The sequence below is a fragment of the Drosophila takahashii genome, chromosome 3R (genome assembly GCF_030179915.1).
Source record: "Drosophila takahashii strain IR98-3 E-12201 chromosome 3R, DtakHiC1v2, whole genome shotgun sequence".
Classification (NCBI taxonomy): Eukaryota; Metazoa; Arthropoda; class Insecta; order Diptera; family Drosophilidae; genus Drosophila; species Drosophila takahashii.
The window spans coordinates 32,500,291-32,527,309 of NC_091681.1; the positions used below are offsets into that span (position 1 = coordinate 32,500,291).

The 27,019-nt window shown below is 41.7% G+C and overlaps 2 protein-coding genes across 4 annotated transcripts in view; both read right to left on the minus strand.

Moving 5' to 3' along the window:
• Nucleotides 1-3,897: 3,897 nt before the first annotated feature.
• beat-VI (beaten path VI) overlaps nucleotides 3,898-27,019 on the minus strand; it is a 62,283-nt gene continuing 39,161 nt past the window's right edge. For 2 of the 3 annotated variants that reach the window (XM_017146147.3, XM_070216972.1), the window contains 5 exons: nucleotides 19,086-19,278; nucleotides 16,837-16,928; nucleotides 16,497-16,607; nucleotides 6,607-6,876; nucleotides 3,898-6,055 (listed from right to left, as the gene is read on the minus strand). In XM_017146147.3, the coding sequence (XP_017001636.2) occupies nucleotides 5,672-6,055; nucleotides 6,607-6,876; nucleotides 16,497-16,607; nucleotides 16,837-16,928; nucleotides 19,086-19,239 (1,011 nt within the window). In that variant the 5' untranslated portion in view covers nucleotides 19,240-19,278 and the 3' untranslated portion in view covers nucleotides 3,898-5,671. Of the gene's footprint in view, nucleotides 6,056-6,606; nucleotides 6,877-16,496; nucleotides 16,608-16,836; nucleotides 16,929-19,085; nucleotides 19,382-27,019 lie in introns of those variants that run through there. The other variant, XM_070216971.1, reaches the window with a different exon arrangement.
• On the minus strand, nucleotides 14,502-15,186 carry LOC108060441 (moonshiner-like). Its single transcript, XM_017146150.3, has one exon. It carries the CDS (start codon nucleotides 15,083-15,085, stop codon nucleotides 14,591-14,593), a length of 495 nt encoding a protein of 164 aa, XP_017001639.2. The 5' UTR covers nucleotides 15,086-15,186; the 3' UTR covers nucleotides 14,502-14,590.

Genomic DNA, 27,019 nt, shown 5'->3' on the forward strand with positions numbered 1-27,019 from the left:
AGCGTGTAAACGAGAGCTGGGAATGAGGAATCCAGTGACTTTCAGCTGTGATTTTCAACTTAATTAATTAAAAGCAAATTAAAAGTTTTAATCTCTGCGCTACAAATTGTTGCTGCAGAAAAGGCTTCTTCTGCCAGCCGAAAAAGTGCCTACAACATTATTTCAACCAAAAAGGGGAGAAAAGTTGGAAAAGGGAAGGCGGCGGAGGCGGCTCCACTGATGAGCAAAAATAATAAACTGTAGCTGAGTTGCTCTTGTTGTTCTCGGAATCTGAAAACAATCGGGGGAAGTACAACACGCCCCCGCTGACAACAAAAGAGTTTCCCCGAATAAAAGGGTTGGCTTTCGCCTTGGTTTGAGTAGATGTTTGGTTTCATAAGCCCAGTGTAAGCAGATTTTATCTTAATTCAACGTAAAATTAGCAAATTTCCAGGCCAAACAACGGCTGACAGAACAAGCAAAGTCAATTTGCTTAAACGATTGCCACAAATATTCCTCCATCTCCATCTCTTTTGAAGTCCGAACACGAAGCACACTCTGCACCCATAATAAGTGTTTATTTGCTAGTTTTGAATTTTGAATTCAGAAATTCAGAATTTATTGCTTAAAGCTGCTTGATTTGATCAATGGCTTCGAATCAAAGCCAAATGGAATGCACGTAGCAGCAGCATTATGGCACCTTCTGACTTTGGATTTCAGCCAACTGAAATCGGGGAGATGCTGCTAAACGTCACTTGCTGAATTTATGATGCAATGTCGTCTCAGGGAGCTGCATTCATCACGTTCCCGTCAGCTGCATGTCCAAGGCGTCGGATGGTTGTCATAAAAGATGCTCATCACCAGTTTTCGGTGCCTCGTTCTCCTCGGGCTGCCATAAAACGTTTCTTCATTCCTGGAACCACGCCTTAAATATAGAACTAAGCCATGAATATATATTTCCCGCTCGGCGCAAATCTGTTTCTTTCGCTAATTGCGCGGCCATAAATCTATAGGCTGTCTCGATTTGGGGGCGTGGCCGGCAGTGTCTTGTTTTGCATTTGCGAAATGAAAACACAATGCCGGCCAAGTAAGCCGCCCGGCCTGCCAAGTGCACGTCGATTCCAGCGACGGGCGCCGGACACTGAGAGAAAATACTTGAAATAAATTTGATAAAATCCCTTTTTTGATATAAGAAAAAGCTTTAACTTCTAACACATATTTTGAAGTAAATAAGTTTTGGTTTATGAATAATTACATACTTTATTACGATTTATGGAAGAAGTTGCAAAGAATTGTATTATGATTTTTATACCCTTGGGGATTGAAGGATTTAAGTCAGAAGTTTGCAACGTAGTGACCCTAAAATGTATATATATTCTTGATCAGCATGTCTAGACGAGTCGATCTAGCCATGTCCGTCTGTTCGTCACTCTGTCTGTCCGTCCGTCTGTCTGCCCGTCTGTCCGTCCGTCTGTTCGTCCGTCAGTCTGTCGTCTGTCTGTCCGTCCGTTAAAAAGTTTTCATTATTTAAAGAAAAACTGTCTTACCTTTTAATGAAATCTGTTCAAAAACATCCGCTTTTGGTATTTATTTTCATAAATTTATTGGTTTACTCCCAGGCTTAATTTTTTACCGGGTCTATCCGCTAATGAAGTCAGTTTGAAATCCGATCTTTTGTTCTTCTCCCCGTGTATTTAGTTGCAACATTTTATTGTTGAGTTTTTGGCAGGGCCTGTCCTGGCTCTTGTCTGATGTTGCTGCTGCTGCAGAAGCACTCGTAAATGTCATGCCATGCATTTGCATTTCAATTTCCATTACAATTCGGAATACCAGACGAAGCCAAACACCCACCATCCCCCTTTTGCTGTTTGGCCGCGATTAGCGCGCTATAAATCCAAAAATGTTGCTGTATTTTAACAATGTTTTTGCGTTTGCCATGCCAGCCAGTCAGCTGGCCGCTCAGCCAATGGCCACTGTGTTTGCTGCCGACGTTTTGTGTTGTTAAATGCATGCAGAGACCATAAACCAAATCATTTCGCGCTGCCACGCCCCCTGGAAAGTGGAGGCTGTGAAACATTGTCCTGGCATTCAGGAGCTCCGCTTAGTATCGAAAGGGAGCAGTGAGCGAGATCATGCTTCAAAATATGCAACTCATTTTCCTGATGTTTTTGGCAAAACGGCGGCTGAGGGAGTAGAGCCCCGGAGTATCCCATTTGCATTATTTGTAGCCCGATACGCATTTAATTAAAATGGCGCATTTGCATTAGTATTGGCTTACCCGCAGAGCGACTAGGATTAGCATCAGCCATATAGTGGTGCCATTCCAATCGGAAACACATTTCAGCAAAGTTGGATAACTCAACAGAGTTTATAGTTTAGTGATGAGAAACAAGCTGCTAAACATTTAAATGCCTTTAATTTGCTTTAAACGTGATCCTTAAACATTATAATACGATTTTCGGATAAAAATCCTAATAAAAGTTTGTGAAATATATAGTTTTCCTACATCTATAACAATTTATTTAAATAAATTTATTTATATGTATTTTATTATAATTTAAAAAAATAAATAATTTTAAACATAATGTAGTTAATAAAGGCACAATATGAAAAGATCTACGAAATATAATATACTAAAAAAATAATTAATTGAGAACCAATTAAAAACTATTAATATTTAAAAATGCTTTATTTAGTGGGTAGTTTCCAATTCCTTTCTGGCAATTTAGACTGAATTCTAAAGTACTGTTGGCTGCCATGATAAGAAATTAAGAAAGTTCAACAAAAGGACTACCACTACTTTCATAACTCTTCATCTTCCCTCGGCGAAATTGGTTTCTCCACCTTGCAGCCTAGTGTAATTATAGTGGATTTACTCAGCAGAATAAGCCACATGTTTACTCAGTAGCTGTGTCAGCAGTATTGAAGTCGATTGAAGAGGTCTCGAGCCTTGAGTCCTCAGTCCTCAGTTATTAGTCCTGCGACCTGCGACCTGAGTTCTCCCCACAGCACGTGGCGTATGTGTAATGTCTGAGCGTTTTGCCTACTCATTTTGCGTTACGCATACGCCGTGTGTGCGAGCTCTTTGGCAATATGGTTACGTGTAAAACTTTAAACAGCACGATGACTGCACAATTATGGCGAAAGGGTTGAGAAAGTGGGTGGCTAGCTGGCTGGTTGGAGCAAAGTTGAAATTGTGGCTGGGTCTTGGCTGCAGCCAATGGCTTGTAAATAATACGAGCTGGGTCGCGCGGTGGCTTTGCCATCCTGTGGCCTTTGCAACGTGCCACGGGATGTGGCAGCGGTGCTGCTGCTATTGCTGTTCCTGTTGCTGCAACTAATTAAGACAAACTAACGGTGTGCAGAGGGTGGGCGACCGGTGTCCTTGAGCGGCAGCTTTGCTCAAGGACGAACGATGAACGCAGGGGGGAAACAGGCGTACGTGTTTTGAAATATATGCTTTTGTTACAATCACAATGTGTTTACATGGGGCGCGCAGAGAACACACAGAGTGTGTGTGTGTGTGTGCCGGGCGCCAAGTGCACTTAATTTGTTTGCTTAATTTACAAAACATGAGACGCTGGCGATGGCCTGGTCCTGTTCCTGTTCCCAGGACCCAGAACCCAGGACCCTGGTTTCTGATCCCCCTCCACCCTGTGTGTTTGCACTCGCCGGCTGTGTCAGCGATATCAGCTTCAGTTGGTAACTGGTGTTGCATGTAAGTGCAGCTGTTGTAGGCGAACGCGCGGAACAAGGACCAACTTCGTCCTGGCATGCACCCTCTATAGAACTCTATAGGTTGTGCCTTAATAACGGGATCATTGCCTTAATTATGCGCACCTAAAGTGCTAGACTTTGAGCCCCGTATCGTAGCCACCCCCTAGTTAAATGGCAATAAAACACGCTCGTACATTTTGTATTATTTATTTATTTCGTCATATAATTCTTGCCATTATCGCATTTAATTTTGAGCTAAATTCCACGCCCACATCAGCGTGCACTTTGTTGTTGGTTTCTGTGTGTGGTTTGATTTCGTTTGACCTTTTTGGCTTTGCTTAACTCGCATTAAATTATTCATAATTATGCATATTTAATATATAATTTCCTCCCGTTGACTCATTTGCTCTCATTGGTTTGTTTTGTATTATTTCCTCGTTTTCCTGTATTTAAGTTTGATTTTACATTTTATTATTAGTTTGCCTTTTTTGGTTTAGTTTAGTTAAGTTTAGTTTCAGTTTTGTCAGTTATTTCGACCTGCCCACAACACGCTAAAATAATATGGTTTTTTTTTTTGTGTTTTGATTTACAATGTATTTTGCATTTTTGGAGCTTACATTGGTAGATTTTTTCTTCTTAGCTGAGATGCACAAACAAACGCAATGTGGAATTTTTCTCAGTGAGCTTGCGCTGCGCACGAACGTCTAAAAATAGTCCTTTGGCCAAGGAGTTTGGATTTACTTTTAGTTAGTTGCGCAGAAAATACTCTTAACATCTTCCAACTAACATAGACGCACTAAATTCTCTCGCCTCCGCAATTATTATTCGATAAATATATATATATTTTGCATTTATTTATGGAAATTTAGTCTAAAACAAAGACTGCTAACGCAAACTTTTTAACAGAAAACGGACCAAAATAATACCGCAAATAAGCCACAATTGAAATTAAAACAAATTCAATTAAACTGAATTTGGCCGATATCAATTTTTGACTTTTTTGATTTCATTGATTTTTTCACAAGGACTTAATTAGTTTTGTATTTAACTTTTTCTCCACACTTTGCTCTAGCTTTAATTAATGTTTGCCCATGTGCGGGTTTCGTATTTATTAATTTATTATTATTATGGTTTTTTTTCTCTTTAGTTCTTTACAGTAATTATTTACATAACTTATGTGCCTAGGCTGCGGTAGTTGGAGGGTAGGGTGTACTTAGTAGTTAAATGTGTGTCACTTATGCTTATTAATTGTTGTTTTTCTTTTGTTATGTAATTTGTTTGCAAAGTTTGTTTGCAAGTGCATGTGTTAATTTATTTAAATTTATGGATTCGATCTGTTTTTTCCTATACTTTTATGTTGTCTGCAGGCAGTTTTGTTTTTCATTTTTCGATTTTTTTCTTTTCAAAGAGTTCAACATCACGCCTCCACATCCACAACATGCAATTACGCATGTTAGGTATTAAATTTACGCTATATATATTTACTTTTACTATTATTACTTTAACCTTTCCTTCGACCTATGCTCGAGCTTGTGTGGAAATTCAGCCCCCGACTGACTTATGTTTAATGTATTGTTATTATCAGAATTTTGTATGTAGCCATCGCAAATGAATTAATGCATTGAAAATATTACTTCGCTTTTTGAACTTATGGACATGCGACCCAGTTGCTTGTTTTTGTTTGGCGAATGAGGCAACATATTCGAATGAAAAATATATAAAATACAAGGACATGCTACTAGGCGTTGACAATGCAGGGTCGCTGTCGCCAACAATTTTCCCCGCTCCCATTAAATTTTTTTTCGTTTTTTTGCTTTTGATTTTTGCATTTCCTCTGCTGTTGTTTTTTGCGCAATTAAGCATTTTGTTATTTTTTAATTACACAGCTCGCACTGTTGTTTCTTCCTTGGAGGTGACTTGTCCGGCTGCATCCCGTTTGGCGTTTTCCATTACGCATTTAGGCTGTCCGCTGCGGTCACAGTTGCCGCGCCATTGCCATTGTGAAAATCGCCAGCGAAATGGCGCCGAAAGCTCCGCAGCAAATGCAGCAGCGCTGCGAGGCGCCAGTTAGCGCCGAGTTGTCCGGATCCCCGTTGGCATACCGCTTGGATCCCTCCAGACCCAGCAGATTGGGCGATATGGTCGTCGGCGGCGACATATTCAGGGTGAGCCGCTGCTCGACAACCTTGTGGAACATGTTCATAATCGCCACCGTGCACTGCAGGGGCACCGTGTACTGGTACTTGGTCTCGAAGAAGCCGCGGAGCATCTGGTTGTGCGGGAACATCTCCAGCGAGGAGTACGTGGTGGAGCCCTCGTAGGCGTCCTGCGTGATGCGCTGGAGTTGCGTTGGGTGGATCTGCGGGTAAATTGAAAAACAAGTTAGCAAGCTTAATCGTCAAAAATTATCACAAAAAAAAAGGCACAATATAAAATATACATTTTTTTCAAAATAAAAAATATCCAGAAAGTTTATTTTAACATTTCATAAAATAAAATTCAAAGACATAAACTAAAACATCTGGCATAATAAAAATTTTAGTTTACTGTAAAGCAAATTCAAGGCCGTTTTTTTCATCATCCTGTTAAATTTTAAGGAAGCTTTAAACTCTAATTTCCCATTCGATTTTAAGATTTAAACGCTACTTTACATTAAAACAAACGGACAGGAAAAAGCCTGACGACTTGGCTAAATAAACGATTTTGTGTTTTCAAAATCTAATGAACTGAATTTCTTTTTTGGGTTTACATTTATGTAAATGTGAGGATTTTTGCGAACATTTGTATTTTTAATTCGTTGTAATTATAAACCGATTTTGATTTTTTTTTTATACATTTAAGAATCATTACGTGTTACGAGTATTTGGATATTTTTTTGGAGCTTTAATCCTTGAACATCCTTCTACTCACCGTGCGCGTGCCTATGCTCCATGTGATGTTGGCCGCCGGATAAGATGGCCCCACCGTGCACACAGCCTTGAAGTGGTCGTTCACGCCAATCACCTTCTTGTCCACCTGCAAAACGGGATCGTCTTTGGGCATCTCGACCACCTGCATGTGAGCGGATCGAATCTCCGTGTGGAAGAGTGGTGCGTCCTCGGAGACCTCGCACTGATAGCTGCCACTCAGCTCCCGGGTGACACCTCTCAGCGTGACCGACATGGCATCCGATTTGCTGAGCTGAAAGTGGGGAAAGCGAAATGTGTTTAATTTACCAACGGAAGAATGTTTCCGGAATTTACATGGTAGGAATATTTCTTGGGCCGTAATTACAATTGATAAATACATTATTTCGGTAGAAATAATATCGCCAAAAGGCTGTTAAACTTAAAACAATTATTTTTATCTGCTTATTGGATAAAATATTTTTATTGGGATAAATACACTATTCTTCCAAAATTTTTATTTCCTTCCTTTTCTTTTTTTAACACTTAATAAAAATAAAACTAAAATCTCTTATTTCTATAAGAAAAGTTATTGGAAATTCGTCACTGCCATCGCTAATATCCAAATCGAATTTAACCCCTTCTTTCATTTTGGGATGGTCGGTAGATCGCCATCCCCAAAAAATCCATTCCGATTCCCAGATGTGAGGTATGAGGTGGCATGAAAAGCGCAGGCAACGCATTTGTTGGTAATCGGCAGAGCATGAGTAAGGGGACCAGAAGCCAAATTCACATTTAGCCTAGGGGTATGCTAAACCCAGTGGGTTAGCTGGCTGGCTGGGCCAAAGCCGCCCTTATCGCAACCATCGACAGGGTATCCCCGCTTCGAAAGCACTTCTGCTTTTGAGCCGCTCTCGTTGTCGCAGTTTAGCATATTCTGTTAATTGCCAGCAAGCGCTTGCCACTTGGCAAACAGTTGTGCAATATCCTACTCAAAATCCACTTCAGCAGCGAACCACTCGCGATTACCTACCAGTGTGTGTGTGTGGGTGTGTGTGATTGTCGGTCCTTTTATCGCAGTCCTGGCCTTTTGTATTTAAGTTCAGGCAGCAGGCAGAACAACGTACAACGTACAACCCATTCGCATTCGCATTCGAGTTTTGCATATGCCACCAAAGCCAGAGCGCGAACGTTGCCATCGCTTTGTTCATTTGCATCTGTACTAATCCTGGGATGGTTGCTGCTGTTGTTGGTCGGTTGGCTGGTCCTATTGCTATTGGCATATATCCTCCCTCAGCATCCCTACCTCTACCCCATTCCCACCCTTTATCCTTTCTAGTGCCCCACGGCAAACAACAGCTTTTTACGATTGTTTCAACACTTTGGCGCATTGCTCGGCTTGGCCTGGCTATTCCTATTTAGTTTGTTGTTTTCTTTCCAGCTAGTTGTGCCAGTTCATTCGCAGATAACGCCGTCGATAAGGGCCGCCAGGCACCTACGAAACCTTCTGGTATTCCACCCCCCCGTTTTTGGAACCCCTTTCTGATTCAGACCCCCTGCTTACTGGCGGTTGCCAATTGGCATATTGGCCATGGAATGGCCGCTCCGTGGCCCCTGGCGAGCTGTGGTTTTAGTGGCTTTCGGATTTGTCGACGCTGATCTCGTTACGCAATCGTAAAATGAAAACAAATGCGAAACGTATTGATAAGGTTCTCTATATGCATAAGGGGGTGTGGTCGGTGGGTTAGAAGGGGTTGCATGAATAATGTGCACTGGGCCAGAGATACATTATGATTTCGCATTGGTTTATATGAGTTATGAGGGGGGCGGCTGTGCCATCGAAATAGTTTTGAAATAAATATTTAAGCCCTAGCATTTAAGCTTGGTTTATACAAATGGTAAACACAAAAAGGTTAAACAAATGAAAAACTAACTAATAAACTATGGAACATTATGATGTGAATTATTTTTATTTATTTAAAATAATTATTATAATAATTCCAAGTTTTGCTCTTACTTATTATCACTTAAACAAGTTAAAGTTAATATGAATAAATAACAATACTCAAAATATTTTGAAAGCAAATACTAAATGTAAAATATTATGTTAGCTAATTTAACTAATATTTTCAAGTTTATTTTTACTGTGTGCCACCAACACGTTGGGCTCTCGCTTTCACTGCGCCCGAGGGGCTTTCGACCCTTTCGTCTAATTAAATGACACTAATTATGTAATCAAACATATACGGGAAAAGTTGTTCCTGCCCGGCTTTATTTATTCAACTGCTTCCCAACTGCGGCTGGGTTTTTTCTTCTTGTTCGCCGTTCTGGGCTGCCTGGTCTGCCTGGGCCGCTGTGACTGTCATATTTATTTAATTGCATGTGACTTTATTTGTTGCTACTCGGTACTCTCGGTGGCTCTTTGCGGCGGAAGCGGAAGTGGCAGCGCCAGGAAGCGCGCCAAACAAACGCAAATGTCTGCCATTTTGAGGAATGATATGCCCAGCCTTTTAGTTTGCTCGCATGAAAACTGTAGCCATTTTGTAACTGCTCCTCCGGGCAGTAAACAACAAGAAAAAAAGAACGAGGCAGGGAAAACTCAACTCAAGTTGCGTTTGTCGTGAAAAGTTATTTATTTATTTTTATTTTTTGTAGCCAACTCGGCCCACTTCGTTTCCCCTTTTTTATTTATTTTTATTTGTTGGCTTTTAATTTCTATTTATATTTTATATTGCTTTAGCAGCCGCAGCTGCAACTTTCTGGCATGAGAGAGGGAGAAAAAAATGATGCCACTAAAGCGTAATTTTGCATGCCAAACACACACAGGAGTTTTCACTCGTTTTCCCGCTTTTCCCAACCAGCTCACACACACCCCTTTAACCCATGTGTGAGAGTAAAGTATTGTTTCAATAATTCTGGCTTTATGAAATAATAACTTTACGGCAAAAAAGCTCTCGGCCCGCCTGAGCTGAGCTGCCAGAGTCGTCGAGTTGTAAGAATACAATGAATTTCATTGCAGTGCCCCCTCGCTTTTCCCCATTTTCCCTGCTGCACGCTGCTGCTGCTTTCCCACAGCCATTTTCCGTTTTCTTTCTCCTCCTGCGACTGCTGGCTCCTCGCTGAGTTTCCGCTGTTTGTTGTGCAGCAATTTTAATTTTGCCAACGCTGTCGCATGCGGCACACACACACACTCATGGAGTATATGGAGTATCTGTGTGAGCCGCCTGAGCTCAGCTGCAGCATCCTCGTTTGCATGCAACACTTTATGAATTATTGCTGTATCAACTCAAGTCGCGGCCACACAACCACACACTCCTATTCCGCACACACACTCTCGCGCACTCACATGTGCACGTATTATGTCATGCCGAATTTCCGTTGCCTCGAGCATTGTTGTAACTAACGGCTTCTACTTTCCACTCTCCACTTTCCCCCACCCCAAAACCCCAACGAATTTTCCCACACCACCCACTTCTGTGCGAATTTTCCAGTTTGCCGTTGGCATTTCACAACTTCGACTGCCTAACGCTTGGCAAAAACCGACCACAAATTTAGTGAATGAGATGTTTCCGGTGCGGTTGTTATTCTTCTTCTGCTGCCGCTGCTGCTGCCAGAGTTGCCATGAACAATTTTTGGTGTTTGGAAAATGCATGGCTTTTTATTGTGCTCATTGTGTTGGCGCATGCAGACAGCAGCACGCCAATGGGATAGCCACCCACCGAAAACCACCCAACCAATGCCACTTGGCGGCCTTTGAAGGACAGAGGGACAGAGCTAGTTACACTCTGCGATTCCGGGGAGCTGAATTGCATTTCGCATTTTTATTTATTATGTTTATTTGTTGCCATTTGTCACACAACAATTTCTAGCCAAGGCCGCCACGACGGCGTAAACAACAACAGGGGAAAAACAGAGAAGAAAAAATGACTGGGGGAAAATGGCTTGGGAAAATGCCTGCATGTGACTGGCTTGAGTTGTTAATGGAAATTGAAGTGAACTCTGAGCCAAAGAGGGAGAGCTTTCAAGGTATTAGGATTAAAGTCCCATGGGGAAAGTTTCAAGCTATTTTACAAAATAGAACCTCCTTTCGACATTGTTTTCTCCGGATTTAAAATGGTCTAACTTGCCCTTTCAAAAATATCTGAAATAAATTCCCTTTAAATCTTTAATTGGTTGGTAAATAAAGTCCTCAAGTTCTATCAACACCTTAAGTCAATAAACTCGTTCACACAAATTTGAACAGAAACTCAAAGTAAGTAAGTAAAATCGGTTTACTTTGGTGTAGGGCTTTATTTTATTTTTGTTAAGGAACAAAAATTACTTTGAGAAACTAAGGTAAGTACTTTAAATTTTGAATCATACTCTACTATCTATTTAAAAACTTGCTTGGATCAGCTGAAAAAAATAGCCCTTACCCTTTGACCACTTAATTCTGTCTCCTCCTCTCTCTCCTGTCTAGTGCATCTAATTAACAACTGCCTAAAGAAGCCCTCCAAAAAAAAGGGAAGCCCTTGGGCGAACATTCAAATGGTAGACCATAGACATGGACCATAGACTCCCTGGACCGACCAACTTTTCGGTCACTTCTGTCGCCAGTTTTCCCTTTTCCCTTCGACCTCCGCTGGAATTTCCCAGTGGCAAGTGCATTAATTTTAAGCGCACATTGCTGTGCATAAATGCGAGGCGTGTCGGGTTATTAACAATGTTAAAAGCAAGCGCGCCAGCAACCAGGAGCCAGGACATTCGGCCAAAAGCCAAAAGGACACTGGTTTGGCTTGGCTGTGTGTGTGTGTGTGTATGAGAGTGTGTTAAAGGACGACTGACGCTGCCATTACCGCAAACTTAATGCGGAATAATTCCTTCCGTGTTGACAGTGTGCAAAAAGTTTTCGGGGCGCAAATTTCTGGAATCTCCGCGGCAGGAAAAGCGGGGAAAGCGCTGAGGAAAAGTGGGGTCCAATGGCAGGGAAAGAGATACAGAGGCCTTGCTGGGCAATTTTATTGTTGTGGCGGACAATGAATAAGCCGCAAAACTTTAGAGCACTTGGCATATCCTATTCCTGTCCCGCTCAGCCTCCCTATCCTGCCTGCCACGCCCCCCTCCTTTCGGATGACCCTCACCCTCAACCCGCTCAGCGGGCGGGCCTGGTAATTGTGTTTTTAATTGAAGATTGCCAGCGAAGCGAGCGCTGTCTCTAAATTAAAAATATAATTACATTTAACATGATGGTTTTCCTGTTTATTTCCACCTTTTTTTGCGTCTCTGTATATTTACTTTTTTTGCTGTTGTCCCCGTTGACATGTGTAAAGTAGGGCACTGGGAAAAATAATGCACACTTTAAAATATTCCTAACTTTTAAATTAATTTAATTGAAAAAAATAAAATTACTCTTGAAGCTACATATATAAATAAATTTTTAAATATACTGAACTAAATTTTATTCATAATATTATAAGGTGCATTAATTGAAAACCTGTTATATAAAAAAAATTTTAATTTTTTTTTTTTAAGTAGTTTAGAAATAATTTATGAATAATATGTTTTTGATGAATGCACCTTTAAATATCTTGAAAAAACCCTCCTTATAGACTTTAGATATCTATAAACATTTATTGATTAGTAATTTCTTTAACTGTTTTTTTCCAAGTGTGATGCATGGGGCGGGAGGTGGGAGGTGGGAGGCGTGGCTGTTGCTTTGCCTTGCTGAATGACTTTTGAAGTTTTGACGACGCGACTCGGCGGTGACTTCCTGCCCACCGCCTTAATATGCATACATTTACATTCCAATAACGCTCAAGTGGACGACACGAGTGCACTTTGGTCGGCCACGCCCCCTCCCCCTCCGGCATCTAGCGCCCAGCGCCCACAAGTGCCTTTGGATGTCAGCGGCAGCATCATCATCAGCAGCTGCAGCAGCAGCTGCCTTTCAAGTGCTCGATGCTTTATGCGGCACGGTCACACCTACGACACGCCCCCACACTCGCACACATACTCGAAAAGCTCACCCCCTTTCAAACCCCCTTTCCAGACACACACATATGCATATGCATAATGGCCGACAACTTGGCACGGCCGGAACTTTTCTCATTAAGCGTGTTTAGCTGTTTGAAATGATTTAGCAAAAGTAAAACAAGTCAAGTTATAATGTTTTAATCTCAATTAAGGCACTTGCCACAATTTCGTAGCTGGCTCACTATCATCCATCCAGCATCCAGCATTTCGCCCCCTTCATTTGGCCCAGTTGCCTTGGCATAACTTAAAAATTCCATTTCCATTTGTGGCCTGGCCTTTGACGTTTGCCTTCGTTAGTGCGCCGGCAACTATCAATTTAAGTTGGAAAACACAGCTGGTGGCGCCTCATTTCGATTTGTTGCTGCTGCCCCCGTGGAGTATTTTTTTTTAGTTTTTGCACTTTTGCACTTTTCAAAAGCCATTTTTTAACATGGGGGGCATCATCATCATTGGGGGTGGGTGGGGTCTAAAAACTATGGCCAACCTTCAAACTTAATTGCACAGCGAGCAGCTCGCTGGCTAAATCATTTGCATTATGCAATCGACCAGAGCACCCGGCTCCACTCGGATTTCCCATCTTTTCTTACGCTTTTCACCTTTTGCGGTTCACGGCTGATTGCGTCTCAAGCAGTTTTCCCTGGGCTTTTCTGCCCGGGAGTGGAGTGGAAATTTGCTCAAATTAAAATGAGTTTCCATCTGCAGAGCGCGCGCGGCCATAAGTAGGCTACAAAAATTTTCACATTAACCTCAATGCCATTGGTTTGTTTTTTCCGTGAATAGTTTCCAATTCGCTGGCGATGTAAGGCCGAATAAAAATCGGTAAAAAGGGAGAAAGAGAATCGGGAAATAATTAACACGCATAGCTTGACGCCCCGCCCACTGCCCACGGCCACAGCCACGCCCACAGAGCTCCAAGGATGCGGCCCCCTTCGATGCTGCAATCGAAATATTTAATTAGTGCAAAAATGCCTTTGAATGCTAATTAGTGGCAAATTAACATCTGAGCAAGGGCTACTTATTTTATTTGTATTTTATCCCATTTTATTTCGTTGTATTTGGGTTTTATTTCGTTTTATTCTCGTATTTCTTTCTCCTTTTGTTTCCACCCACACTGCCTGCATTTGGGGAGTGCAAATTAAAGACACAATCAAAGCAAATTAATCAAGTCCACGCTGATTGATGTGGCCAGTACGCCATTATCGACACAGTTGGGATGGCCAAAAGACCAATAGATATTGGAGGAATGGCAAAATGGCAGACGGCGGAAACGGAAGTCGGGGCCAAATTATTTCTATGGAACAACGTACGTACAACCAACCATCCCCCCAATTTGCTTTGTTTCGCTTACATAAAACAAACATTACTCCATCATTTCGCCCTCGCTTTATGCCATTATTTATGATTATTTAACGGTTCGCCCCCTTTCGGCGCATTTGAAAAATGTGGCCCGAAGTGTTTGTAAATGAGTTTGCAGTTTTATGTGCGGACGAATGAGTTTTCAATTTATATTTCGTCCACACAAATTTTTCATCGCAAATTCAATTTTATTTATTTATGATTATACGACAATCGATTCGTTTTTCACAGCCCTCGGAAATCGACGCTCTTATACCGACTGGTTATTTGTATACCAACACTTTCAGCACATAGCAGATGTTATGGGGTCTTTAAATCAAATCAATATTATCTTGTGTTTCGCAGGGGTCATAGAAACAGAGTCTTGTGAAATAAAAAAAATCCTTATTGGCTACCATTTTCGTAATTGTTTTAATATTTTAAAAATACTACCCCGGTAATATTTACTTTCAAAAACAGAAGGTATCTAGCTTTCAGAACCTTATTCCTGAACATTCTTGTGAATGGAACTTGTAAGACCCATGAGTATTCATTAAGGGTAACAAATAAAAGTACAATTTTGTATCACACATGTATTAACTATGGAATACAAAAGCGAGCTTATACAAATATAATAATAATATTATAGAAGTATTTTTACTCTAATTATTTTCCAGGTCCTCGACCACATCGTCTACGAAATTCTGAAAAAGGGCGTTGGCCATTTCTTCGGGAGCGAGCATGATAAACTCCAGTATCTCCAAGTTGATGTGGACATTCAATAAGCCCCTCTTGAGGAAGTAGGCTGGCATCCTGACCTCGAAGTAGCGCTGGTTCCAATGGGAACGAGCTGCCGGGATGCAGATACGGTCCATGACCATCTCATTGTCGTCCACGTCCAAGGCGTCGTCCCAAACGATCTCCTCTATTATAATTTTCGACTGCGTTGAGAACAGACGAGGCTTCGAATCCGGCTGTAGGTTGTCCAGCTCCTCCAACCATTTCTTCTCAAATTTATCCAGCCAACGGAGCTCCACGCGGTTCAGTCCCTGCACTTCGGAGCACAGTCCCCGCATCGTGGTGGCGACCAATAGCTTTTGGAATTGGAGCGCCTCCGAGATCCAGTCGTTATTGAAGGGCGGAATGCGGTTAGCCATTATTGGATTGATTCAAAGAATATTATCATTGCTTAAATTAATTAAGGAGGGGAAACGGATGTGATTTTCTTGCTGACAAACTAGAGATGCAAATAAAATAGCTATCGATATAATATCTTTGGTTAGGCACCGGTCACAATGATCGATATTTTTTTACTATCACGAAAATGTGAAGGATATTCTACTACTTTCTAAGAAAAATAACGACTAATTTAAAAATTCTTATTTTATATTAATAAATATAGTACAATTTTATATTGTGTTATTCAGATTTATCTAAATTTAAAAAAATGGAAGGTTTACTTCAAGTGGGGAAAAAAAAACGAAATTTGGAAATAAATTTTAATAAGTTTCGAAGATTTATTCTACATTTTTTAATTACGATTTGCTGAGTAAGATGATTGAAGTCTTTCTTTTGTAATATTTTTGATATTACGGTCTTGGACAGTACGAATGAAGAAATTTGTGGAACATATAAAAAGGAAAGACACTCCCATTAAATAGAAAAGAAGTACCTTGCAGACCAATGTTTTTTTCGAGACAGAAGATGGAAAACGGTGATTTTAAAATGGTGTCGGAAAAATTTCGCCACTTTTAACACTGGACTCTGGGCGAATAATTTATCGCTTACTTTGCGGCTGTTGTTTTTATTAATGAGTGCAGCATGGAAAAGCGAATGCCGAGCATTTTCCGCCACTAGGTGGGTTATTCTATCCGCTCCTTGCTGCTGCTGCCGCTGGACTTGTTTGTCTACTTGTTTGTTTTGTTTGCCAGCAGCCGCGCCATAAACTATTTTGCACTTTTCGCAATATTTCAGCCGGCTGCGTGTGTGCTGTGGCACTTTCCAAATTGTAGAGCGGAATATTTCATACACAGACAACACATACACACTTGTAAATGCAAAACACCACCGAATATTGTAAATAAAAGTGAACAAATATTGCACAGCAATAGAAATAAAATGGGTGACACCGAAAGAGGGACAAAGAGGCGGCAAGATGCTAGCAGCAACAGCAGCAGCAACTGCAACTGCCCGAGGCAAGAGCCCCCGGCATTGTCCGCATTTAAATATTTGCACAACATTTGAATGCTTTCCCATTTTGCATTTGTTGAAATGCAAACTCGGCCCGAACGAAACACATGCCCTGCTGCTCCAGTGATTTGTCCATTAAGCCGACAATAGGCGAGAAAAACAAAAAAAAGAGGAGATATACGTATAATCGTGACCGCCCACTAACAGATACCAAGTACTCATATAGGAAAATAAAGAAAAAACAGGAGATCCATTCCATCCAAACCATTTGTTTTGAGTCTAAAGAAATACCCAGAAACCCAAGGAGTAACGTTCTTAATAGGGGGGAAAAGGAGCAGTTAGTGCACATTGTGCGATCCCATGCTTAATTTAACTTACATCAACATTAATGCCGGCGACGGCGAAGACAAATGTGGGCTTGGCCTCGCGGGGAACGTAGCGGTAGAACTCCTCCTGTCCGAAGTACCAGCGTACCGCGTAAAGCGCCGCCTGCGGAGGAACGGAAGGAAAATGCGTTAATGAAAAGCCTGAGTGGATAGTGAGGAGCTGTAGGAGCTGCAGGATCCAAAGGAGCAGCAAGGACAATAGGCGACGGGAGACGCGACAACGGCGACGGCGGTAAGACAAAGTGCAAGTAATTATAATAATTAAGCATGCCGCCGACGACAATATCCTGCTCCGTTTTGTTGCCACGTCTCCTTGAGGAAGTGTCGCTTACCTGCTCCAAATCGTATTGACAAGACAATGTCGCTGCATTTCCCATGAGGACGGCCTCCGGTACAAATATCTTCAGATCCTTCAGGCAGTGGGCTGAAAGAGTGCGGTGGCAAACATTAATATTGAAGGATGTCCCAAAAGTCGTTTAACCGTAGAGCCACCCGAGTGACGAGTCCCACATGGCGCATACGCAACCAAACGAATTCGATTATGCCCGGGCCAACAGGAAAAAGGGAAAAGAAGGTCGGTAAAAAAAAATAAAAATAAAAAACACGAAAAATAAAACCCAATTACCCAGCCAGGCGGCAAAGGAAAGGGATCAGAGCGCTGCACTACTGGGAACTCCACTTGCATGTTAATTTATGACAAAGTCGAGGGTACGGCCCAAATTTGACTTGCATTAAATGCAATTTATTTATTTTATTCCATTTCGCTTCGATTTCGATTCGCATTTTTCATTGGCACTCAGTGAATTACGGAATTCAGCCCGAGTTGCCGCAATTATCAACATTAAACATGGCTCATTCGAATCAATTGGAAATTTAAATAAATGCCACTAAAGAGATATGCCAATATGATTATGGCATAAGCACAGCGTGTAAAATTAATTTAAGTGAAGAGCTGAAAGTGTTATTCTTGCTATCGGGATATGCCATTCAAATTAAACGATTTTTAAAACAATTAACGAGAGTAATTAATATTTTCATTGAGTTTTGTAAGATAAAATGAAATATTTAAATAGTATGCATTATACACGTCTTTCACGATCACAAATTCAATAAAATTAGTTTTATTTTAAAAGCCTTGAAAATTTAAAGTTTTTAAAATTCAAAATACCGTGACTAATACATGGCTACTAATCCGTGACTTGACGATATATCGATAGTTTGATCACATGTTTAAAGTTGCAGCCCTGATTTTCAGCTGTTTTCTTCTTCTTCTTCATTGTTATGATCCTGAATTTTTGTAAAAATGTGCAATAAGACAAAAACTCTGTGATTTTGGTGTGTTTATCGTCATTGATGTGTTTTGACTATACATTCCCGGTAAATAGGTAAGCGGTAAGGTTATTAGGGTATGAAACCCTTCTAAAGTCCTATACTTTTTAAGAAGTGACTGTTCTTTTGGCGTTGTGTAAATATCAACTAATTGCTAAAATGTATTTATCTTCTATGCAGTGCCAATTTATCAAGTACAAGTGCGGTGTATTAATTAATATTCTTGATCGCAACCGCGGACTTATGGTTTTGGTTTGAAACTGGGACTTCCAAATTCAACGCGCATAAAGGTACGTACAAACATACCCACACATATTCCCAAAAAATACATCATGTAAATATGAATGTATGTAAGTATAAAATGGCTGCAAATGTGCACTGAAAAAAAATATTCACCATGATAATAAAAAGGGTAAATGAAAATAAAATGAAATATTGTCTCTCTCCAATTTTCTATTCATTCGGTCTGTCTAATTTGTTATATTTAAATTATAATTAAAATATGATTTTTTTAATGATCACTGTTTTGTAATCTTGGTTTTAACAATGTATGTTTAACTGGAAAATATTAAAAAAATTAAAAGTAAAAATTTATGATTTTTCTTAGCCTTATAAGAACTATTTGTACTTTCTATTAATCGATATAGAAATCTCACATCCCCATTTGTTAAACAAACTGGGTACTTAATTAAGTGCTGGTCCAGTTAAAAGGTTTTTTATTCGTTATTATACTTCGCGGGCATCCTTCTTATCCTGTCTCATAAAAGACCATAATGAATATGCAGTTTCTGCCTCGAAGGGAAATGAGTGTTCAATAAATGAACTGTCCCCGCAACGGTTCACACATGTCATTCGAAAACTTTTCATCGATTTGCGGGTTCCGAGGGAGGGAAACGGAAACAAGTGGAGTGACAGGCATGTGGTTGGCCAAATTATGGCAACTTTAATTGAACAAACCAATATTAATCAAAGGCCAGAGCTGGCCGAGTCCCGGGGCATTTAATAAATTGACTACTTCACCGACTCGACGGTCGTTGGTTGTTGCTATATGGTCGAAATGGTTGGTCAATGGCTGGGGCGAATGCATAATATAAACAGTTATTTGGTAGATTAAATAATCAATTTAAACCACGCCCCCGCAACACGCAGTTGGCATAATAAATTCAGCTTGTTTAACATGACAGACTGGCTGATGGGGAAAAAAGGAAACCCTGCAATATGCCATTTATATATGGGTCTTTTGAACACTTACCACTGAGCAATAACTCTGAGATTATAATCCAGCTCAACGCCAGCATATTGAATGCCGTATGCAAGGCTCCCGGTCGTCGGCAGGCGCTGCTCATCCTTCGTCCTTTTCGCCCCTCCTGCTCGCCTCCTTCTGGCCGGATCCTTTTGCTGGCCATGTCTGTTTGTTGCCGCTACAGTCGCAATATCTGCTGCTGCTGTAAAGAGTAAAAAGAGTTGCAGTGCATGAGTAAAAAGTTTGAAGCACAGTATAATCATATTTGAGATGATGCTCTCAGGCTTATTGATAACTGGCTGGCTACTTGTCAAAGTTTCAGCAGTAGCAGTGGCAGCAAATTGAAATGTTGCTCTTCCATTCTGGCCCCATATCGTGGCCCATCTTCAGTCTATTTATCCTCTATCTCAGTGCTCTTTGTTTCTACGTATAGAGAGCTCTGTAGCATAGACTGCATCCCATATATGTGCCCCTTTTCTTCTCTTTCTGCCGTTTGACAACTTTGTAAGGCTTTCAATGACACGCGTCCGTAAGTTTCAACAGCTCGACGTGCTTAAAAAGTTTCGCAACAAGACAAAAACCTTTAACTAAACAGCACACAACAGGCTATGTGGATCCCCGATCCTCTTCTCTGTCTGTGTGTGTGTGAGCCAAATGGCATTAAGCATACGCAGCGTACGCCCAAACCAAACTAAACCAGACCGAACCAGACAGATGCATCAGAACACCCACTGATTGACAGCTGGGGGCTGTGTTCGGCATTCAGGGGACTGCGTGTGTGTGTCTCTGACAACTGAAATAGATTGGATGTGGACAGTTCTAGAAGAGATGAGGGGGAGATGCTGACCAAAACATTGAAAACAATTGTCAGTTGCTGGTTGCATTTGTAACTTGGCTGACAGGACAAGACGTCTGCTTCTTGTATCAATTAGACCGCAAAATCAGCAAGACCAATTGTTTGGCTTCCATTTGGCCGCAAAAACAGAAGCTAATGGTCAAAAGTTACAAATGGCCTGCGTTCGTTTCGGAGCAGGATATTTTGATAATGATATCATCATCATATCAACGCATTAACTCAGGGCGCCCTAAGCACTTAAGCCTGGGTCGGGGCTTATATGTCATTTACTGCACCCTGAACGTTCAGTTTCTTGTCTTAAGGTCGAGTGCGCAGAGCGTTTTGGTTCTAATTTTGAATGGCAATCCCCCCTGAAATAAACAGAGCCAAAACCCAGCAATAAAATGCCATTAGAGAGTGGATGGACTGGGCTTCTCTGTGCTGTGCTCTTCCAATCATTTTGTGCTTTTAAGCAGGCGACTCAAAGTTATCGTCGTAGTTGCAGACCCTCTGCCGCAAAAACAACAAACGCATTAACCTATACACCCGCCCACCCATCACCCCAACCCACAGGACGAAGGACTAAGGACCAAGGACGTAAGAAGTGTTGGCTTTGCCTTTGCATTTTGCATGCCCAACAACCAACGACCTTTCCATTTCGGCCATAGCATATCGTTTCGCAAATTGTCCGGCAGATTGAGACACATCCTCATCGATTTGTTTGCTTGCGGGTTTCGTTCCGGATCGACGAGACTCTCTGCTAAATGCCCTCATGTGAGCATTTAAATTAAATTTAAATATTATTGTAGGCAAGTCGATTATGTTCGGGTCATCATTTTGAACTTTAATGTTTCGGTGTTATTGTTTGAATGGCCTGCCTGGCCCGAGCTGGCTTTCCCTCTGACTAATAGCCTTTCTGTTTTCGGGGCACTAAGGGAAATTATTTTGCGGTTATTTCGCCTGGCCGGGGGTTTTGATATCCTGCTGAACTAATGCTGCCGCTTCCTGAGCATCTACCCTTTGTGTTCCCTGGCCCATTGTCTTTGTGTTCTCCGCCGTGAGGAATTCACAAAATTTGTAGTCCGGCTGCCAATTTGATAAAAACAAATTTTCAAATATTTCATTATGATTTTAATTGAAATTTCTCTTCTCCGCATGGCAAAATACTCGCCCAACCCGACTCGTGTGCTTTCGAGGGTTAAATAAGATTGAATAATTTGATTTAGTGTATGTATTTTGTTGGTTTTTCCCAACCAACTGAGGTCCATGGATCAAAATAATAATAAACAACGTAAATTAACAAATTATTCGGCGCTCTCCAAGTGGCAACAGAAATTCGCCCTCCAGCGGTGTAATTAAAAAAGTTACAGCTTTAGCTTAATAAAATGTCCAGTGCATGTATATGTGCCGGGATTAACTTTTTTAAAGTGCTATAAAACAGTTGATTATGGCGTCATTAACGCAAATCTAAGCGTTGGGGAAAAATAATCAAATTAATTTTTTATGTACAAAGTTTGCAGTTTACCAATAAGAACCCAGCTCATCATAAGCAGTCAGCTTTGAAAAGGGCGCTCAGCTTAATGGGGAAAATCGAGAGTTGGAGGCGGTTGGGGGTTTTTCGGGGCGGATTTGGATTCTTGCGAAGGCAACCGCTCGTGACGATGGCAACGATGCCGAGGACAAAGGACAATGCTGCCGGATATTCAAATTCCGAGGAGAAATTCAATTGAAAGTCAAATCAAAACAAAACAAACGAAAATCCGTAATTGACAACATTTCAGCTGATAATGAGCACTTTGCCGGGGGGGCAACAGACTCAGAGTCACGAACTGGGCTACCAAGAGCGATAGGTGGGGGCAAAAGTATCTATATCTCACTACGTGGGTATATAGATGATGTTGAAACTGGATGAATAGATGGGGCAGACACGTCAGCAACCCATCTGTATAACCATCATGCTGACTGTTGAGAACCAGTGGCCAATTGATATGATTTTCTGGAATGACATGAAATAGTTCCCAGCATAGAGGCGATTTTTGTATGGGTAATAAAAGGCTACACTCAAATTAAAACCATTTTATGGTGCCAATAGGCATTCTATGACTGGATTATCTTTATAGATTTTTTTGTACTTCCTACACTTTAATATTCTTATAACGGATATCTATAAAATCATTTTTATTTAGGGAAAAATCGTTAAGTTGTATTGAAAATTTAACTAAATCTTTACAATCTTGGATATATAAATATTTTCAAGATAGAATATTTGCAGTGTATTTGGGAAAGTACTTTGGGTAACTCCAAATATCTTAACATTGAACTTTAAAAATAATTTTCTCATTTCATTCTGATCCTAAAAACTAATACCAACTCCAATTTTCTAACCAATTCTTTTAGTGTATGAAAAAAAGTTGCTACTGGAGAGCAGTTGTTGACCGGTATCTAATGCGGAAGCCATGACAGGCCAGTGTGCTGAGCCAGCAGCAGGTAAGCTCTGCTGGATGGTCCAGTTAGGATCGATTTCGGAGCCATTGATGCCAATCGCCGACACTTGAGCCTGGCCACGTCGATATAGTTCCCAGGCAGGGGGAAATTGGCATTGTTGTATATGGTTGGATGACTGAAAGCAGAGACTAAAACTGAAACTAGTACAGCTTTAAGGTCAGACCCACTTAAAGGATTCAGTCAGCTGTGGCGGTCCTGGTCCCGAGAACACTCATTCATTTCGCTGATCCACTTTGCTAATCGCCGGCTGTCAGACGAAGCATATACACCTAAACAATAATCGCAAATCAAGAGAAATCGTTGCTATCATACGCACACACTTATAACGCATTAAATGCGTCCTTGATTGATGCGACACTTGCTCGAGGGCTTCTCATTAGGTTTAGTGCCCCGTGCGAGTCGAGGAGCACTTGTGCTGCTTTCGCCAGCTACATTCCCGTCTCCAGCTCAAGCCTCTAATCAATCAATCAGTGTTTATGCCACATCCTCCTCTCCTCGCCGGAAGGAGCCCAAGGACCAAGGACCGAGGACAAACGATTCGAAACGAAAGGAAAATAAAAGAACTGAAAGGAGCAGAAAGTACATAATGAACAAAGCGAAAGCGAGAAAGAAACTTGGCGAAACAATTGCCTCGCTTGATGCGTCGTTTGACGAATGCCCCGCAGGGTCTGGGTTCTGAATCCTCAATCCTCAATCCAGAATCCAAATACAGAATACTATAATCGGTTCCGTGCCACTGGTTAGCCCCCATCTTCGTTCAGCCATTGGGGCCCCCGAAAAATACCCTTCCATGTTTGCTTTGTGCGGCGTTGGCGTTTTTACAACTTCCGTTTTTTTTTTTTGGGTTTTTAAGGGGCCAAAGCGAGTTCATCACAGGTTCCTGATTGCCAATGAAGGATTAATGCTGCTGCTTCTGCTGGTTTGGAGCACTAACGCCATGCTTTGATTGCAGCAGCGTTTAGCTGCAGGCTAAGAGCAACTAGGATCGAGGATTTGCCAGGATACAGACAGCGGAAGCTTTGTGTAATGGCACAAAGGATTGCAAATTGCCAAGGCACTTCCTGCAAGGACATTGATTTCTTTTTTATGCCATAGCTGATCAAACGGTCGCCTTACTTCCTCTGAGGATACGGATCCCCCACCCGCAAACCACTCAAAGCTATTCGAGGTGTCACGCCTTCTGCTTGCTTCCCTTAATTATGCATGGACTCACTAATGAATTTAGCCGTAATTGTTTGCAGACAGCAGCGATTGCCTGCCGCCGCCGAAGACGTGGTCATGAGTCCGCTTCGGGTCAATATTTAATCAAAACGCCGATTGCGGTTTGTCACTGCCAAGTCACCAAGTAACCGTAACCGTAACCTCAGAGCCTTAATTAGCCACCGCCCGTCGATTGTAGTCTCCGTGTCCATCCATTCAACCGTGTGAGGTGGCAACTGGCCACTGGCCGCCCAAATGTGATTAGATCTGGCCAGGCAAATGTTCAATTTAATCGCCTAAATGGTTTTGAATAACCCTTTAATTAGCTTTTGGCATCAGCTAATTTAAATTATGGAGAGTAAGGGAAATCAAGCAGGTATTCGGGTTCAGGTATGATTAAAATTATGTTATATTGCTACTTATATCAACTTCTGTCACTAATTTTCACCACTCGTGTTCTAGAATATTTGCCTTGCTGAAATTCGAGTTGTGTCCAATTTGTTGCCACCCATTTTCACACGCAAAACTTTATCATTCAGTTATTATTGCAGGCAAAAAGTACTCCTCCGTCGAGATGAGTTGACAATTTTAAGGCCAAATAGTTTGAACCACCACCCACGCAGAGAAGAAGGGCCTGGAATGCTTCGGAATGAAATGAGAGGTAACCAAAGCTATTTGAAGTTTGTTGTAGCTGGGAGTCTAGAGTCCAGAGTCTAGAGTCCGCAGTCCCAAAAGCCTGACAGCGGAGCCGGGTAACATGGAAAATGCATTTGAAACTCGAACTGTGAACCTCGAAACCGATAAATCACATAGTGAAAAACCGGCATTAGTACATTCCGAACAAAAGAAACTTAAAGGATTCACGCCGGCTGTCCGGCGGCTGTCAGGAGTTTGGCCAGAAGGCAACGATGGCGATGGCTACCGATGTGATTTCGAGGGCGTTGAGGGCGTGGCACCGAAGGCGGAAAGGAGGGAGAGACCCTAGACGTCGGGACGTCGGACTCTGTTTGCATTTGGCGCTGGTCGCCGCTATTTATGAAAATAGTTTCTGGAACAAGTTCCTCCACTCCCTATCTCTCTGTGTGTATTCTATGTGAAAGTTTCCTAACCACACTGGCTGCCAAAAGTTGTGCAAATTGTGGCCGAACAATGGACGGGCGAGAGCAGCTCTGTGATTTCTCGGTTTTAATTTCGATGCTTCGGATTGTTTTTGGGGACTTTCCCATGCCAAAAGCTAATCATGCCAGTCGCTCGTTTTATGCACGAATAGCACTATTCTAGCTTCTCCCAGATCCGTGAGTTTTGCATAATTAAATGCCCCGCGGGTTCGTCGAGTTTAAGTTTCAACATCAAAGTCACGCATGTTAAGTCAACTGTTTTGCGGATCTTTGGGCCCTATATTCTTTAAGGCGCAACTCCCTTTTGCCTGCCGTAGACATATTAATTTACATGTTTGCCCCGGCACCCGATCCCCCCGAAAAAACATGGGTTAAATCCATCCATGGCTCGATTTTTTGTTACCATACATATTTCGGTTTTCCGGTGGCCTGGGGCGCCGAAAGTTTGTGCGTGAGTCGTGTGCCTGGTGCTGCTCAATTTAGTTGAACGTAAATAATTAATTACCTGCCGTTGCCTGAGTTATGAAATGCGCAATTAGGCGCATTTAATATTTAATTAAGGGCCAAACGGCAGCGACAAAAAAAAAAAGAAAACCCGGAGCAACAAAAAAATGCGTAACGTAGTCCGTAACCGTTTCCCGGTGAGCAGGCAAACACACGCAGCTGGCGGGCGAATCCCGAAAGGGGGCGTGGCTGTTTATCCAGGGGAATGGTATATATGGAATGGGTGTGGAGCGGATGAAGTGGCTGGATTAAGTGGCAGCTTAAGAATAAACAGGAAGAGGCGGTCTGGGCAACTGGGAAATGGGAAATGGCTGCCTTCCTTCGGGGAGTGACTAAAACATTGCTGGCCAGTCGCCGGCCACCAGTGCGTATACTTGATTTGTGTGTGCGCAAGTGTTGGTTAAAGGCAAGCTTAATGTTAAGTAGAAGCTGGAGATTAGGAGCAGCATCAGCAACTCCAATAGTAAAGCAGCGGGAGCTAGCTGGGGGAAAAAGCTTTAAAGAGATGGAAATAGAAGAGAGCTGACCATAATCTTTAAGATACATGCAGTTCGGGGCATCCCCAAGAGTCGAGCGAAAAGATTTCGCTTATAATCCAGCGCAAAACTAAGTAAAACTATGGCCAGTGCACTAGAGCGAAAAAGTGCTTAAATTACACAGGAAAATAAAATACAATTTTCTTGTCCCCAATCTATTTAATAGGATTATAGTGTCAGGCAGAAATAATGGTTTCCATTCACAAAAATATTTGGGAACTTGTTATCCTTCTAGTTTACAAACTTTTCTTTTGTAAGAATAGTTTCCATATTCTTTAACTTTTTTTTTATAATTTTAATAAATATTTGATAAAATATTTTGTTAAAAATATTCCTTTTCTATTTATATTTTCTAAGATTTCATTAATGTTACATGCTCCAATGGAGCCTTCCTCTCGATATACTTTTTCCATGCTCATCTCTTGGCTGGCAACATTGTTCCGGATATCGGGTTGATGACGAGCATTTGCCTATTAGTAGGCCTTTTTAGATTACCCAGCTCCTTGGCCTCGTGACTTTTGCATAGAGATAAAGTTAGAGGGGAAAATGTGGGAAAGTGGGGTGTGCGTTTTTCTTAACAGCCCCGATAATTTGCCTCTGTCCCGGAATTTTTGGTAAGCTGTTAAGCAGCCGCTCCCATGTCGTTTTTATTTTACACTCATTAAAAGATAAACGAGACAAGCTAATGACTTTTTGGGGCTAAGTTGTGAGGCCTTGACAAGGGGTTGTTGGGATGGGGGTAGGTGGCTGGGGGTAGTGACGAAAGCACCAACGATGGCAATGAAGTGAAAAGAAAATGGCGGCTGCGTTTCCGCTACAAGCCGTTAAATTAAAGAGGAGAAAGAAAAGAGGAAAAAAGAGAAAGCCAGAAGATTGCTAGCGATAGGGATTGCATGCCGGAGACAGGCGAGAGCTGGGCGGGGGGCGTGGCCAGATAAGATTCGTTTATGACACCCACGCCCCCAAACATGCCACATATCCTTCTACACTATATATATACATATCTCTCTGTGTGTGTTTTTCGTGCACGTCGCAAGACAAATGCAAATCCCTGGGTAATTAGGAGTTGTGTTCATGTCGTCGTGGTAATAGTTTTATGTTGCCACATTGTAGGCGACACGATGCGTGGCATCCCGAGATTGAAGCGAGGCAAAACCCAGCCCCTTTCCTCGTTTTGGGGTTAATGTTGGTCTGCCTGCGTGACATCCTAGCATCCTTTTTCATTTAGCCTCCGCCTCCTCTACT

What these genes read in the sequence shown, in the direction of transcription:
- LOC108060441 (XM_017146150.3), bottom strand. Translation starts at nt 15,085, where the DNA reads ATGGCTAACCGCATTCCGCCCTTCAATAACGACTGGATCTCGGAGGCG.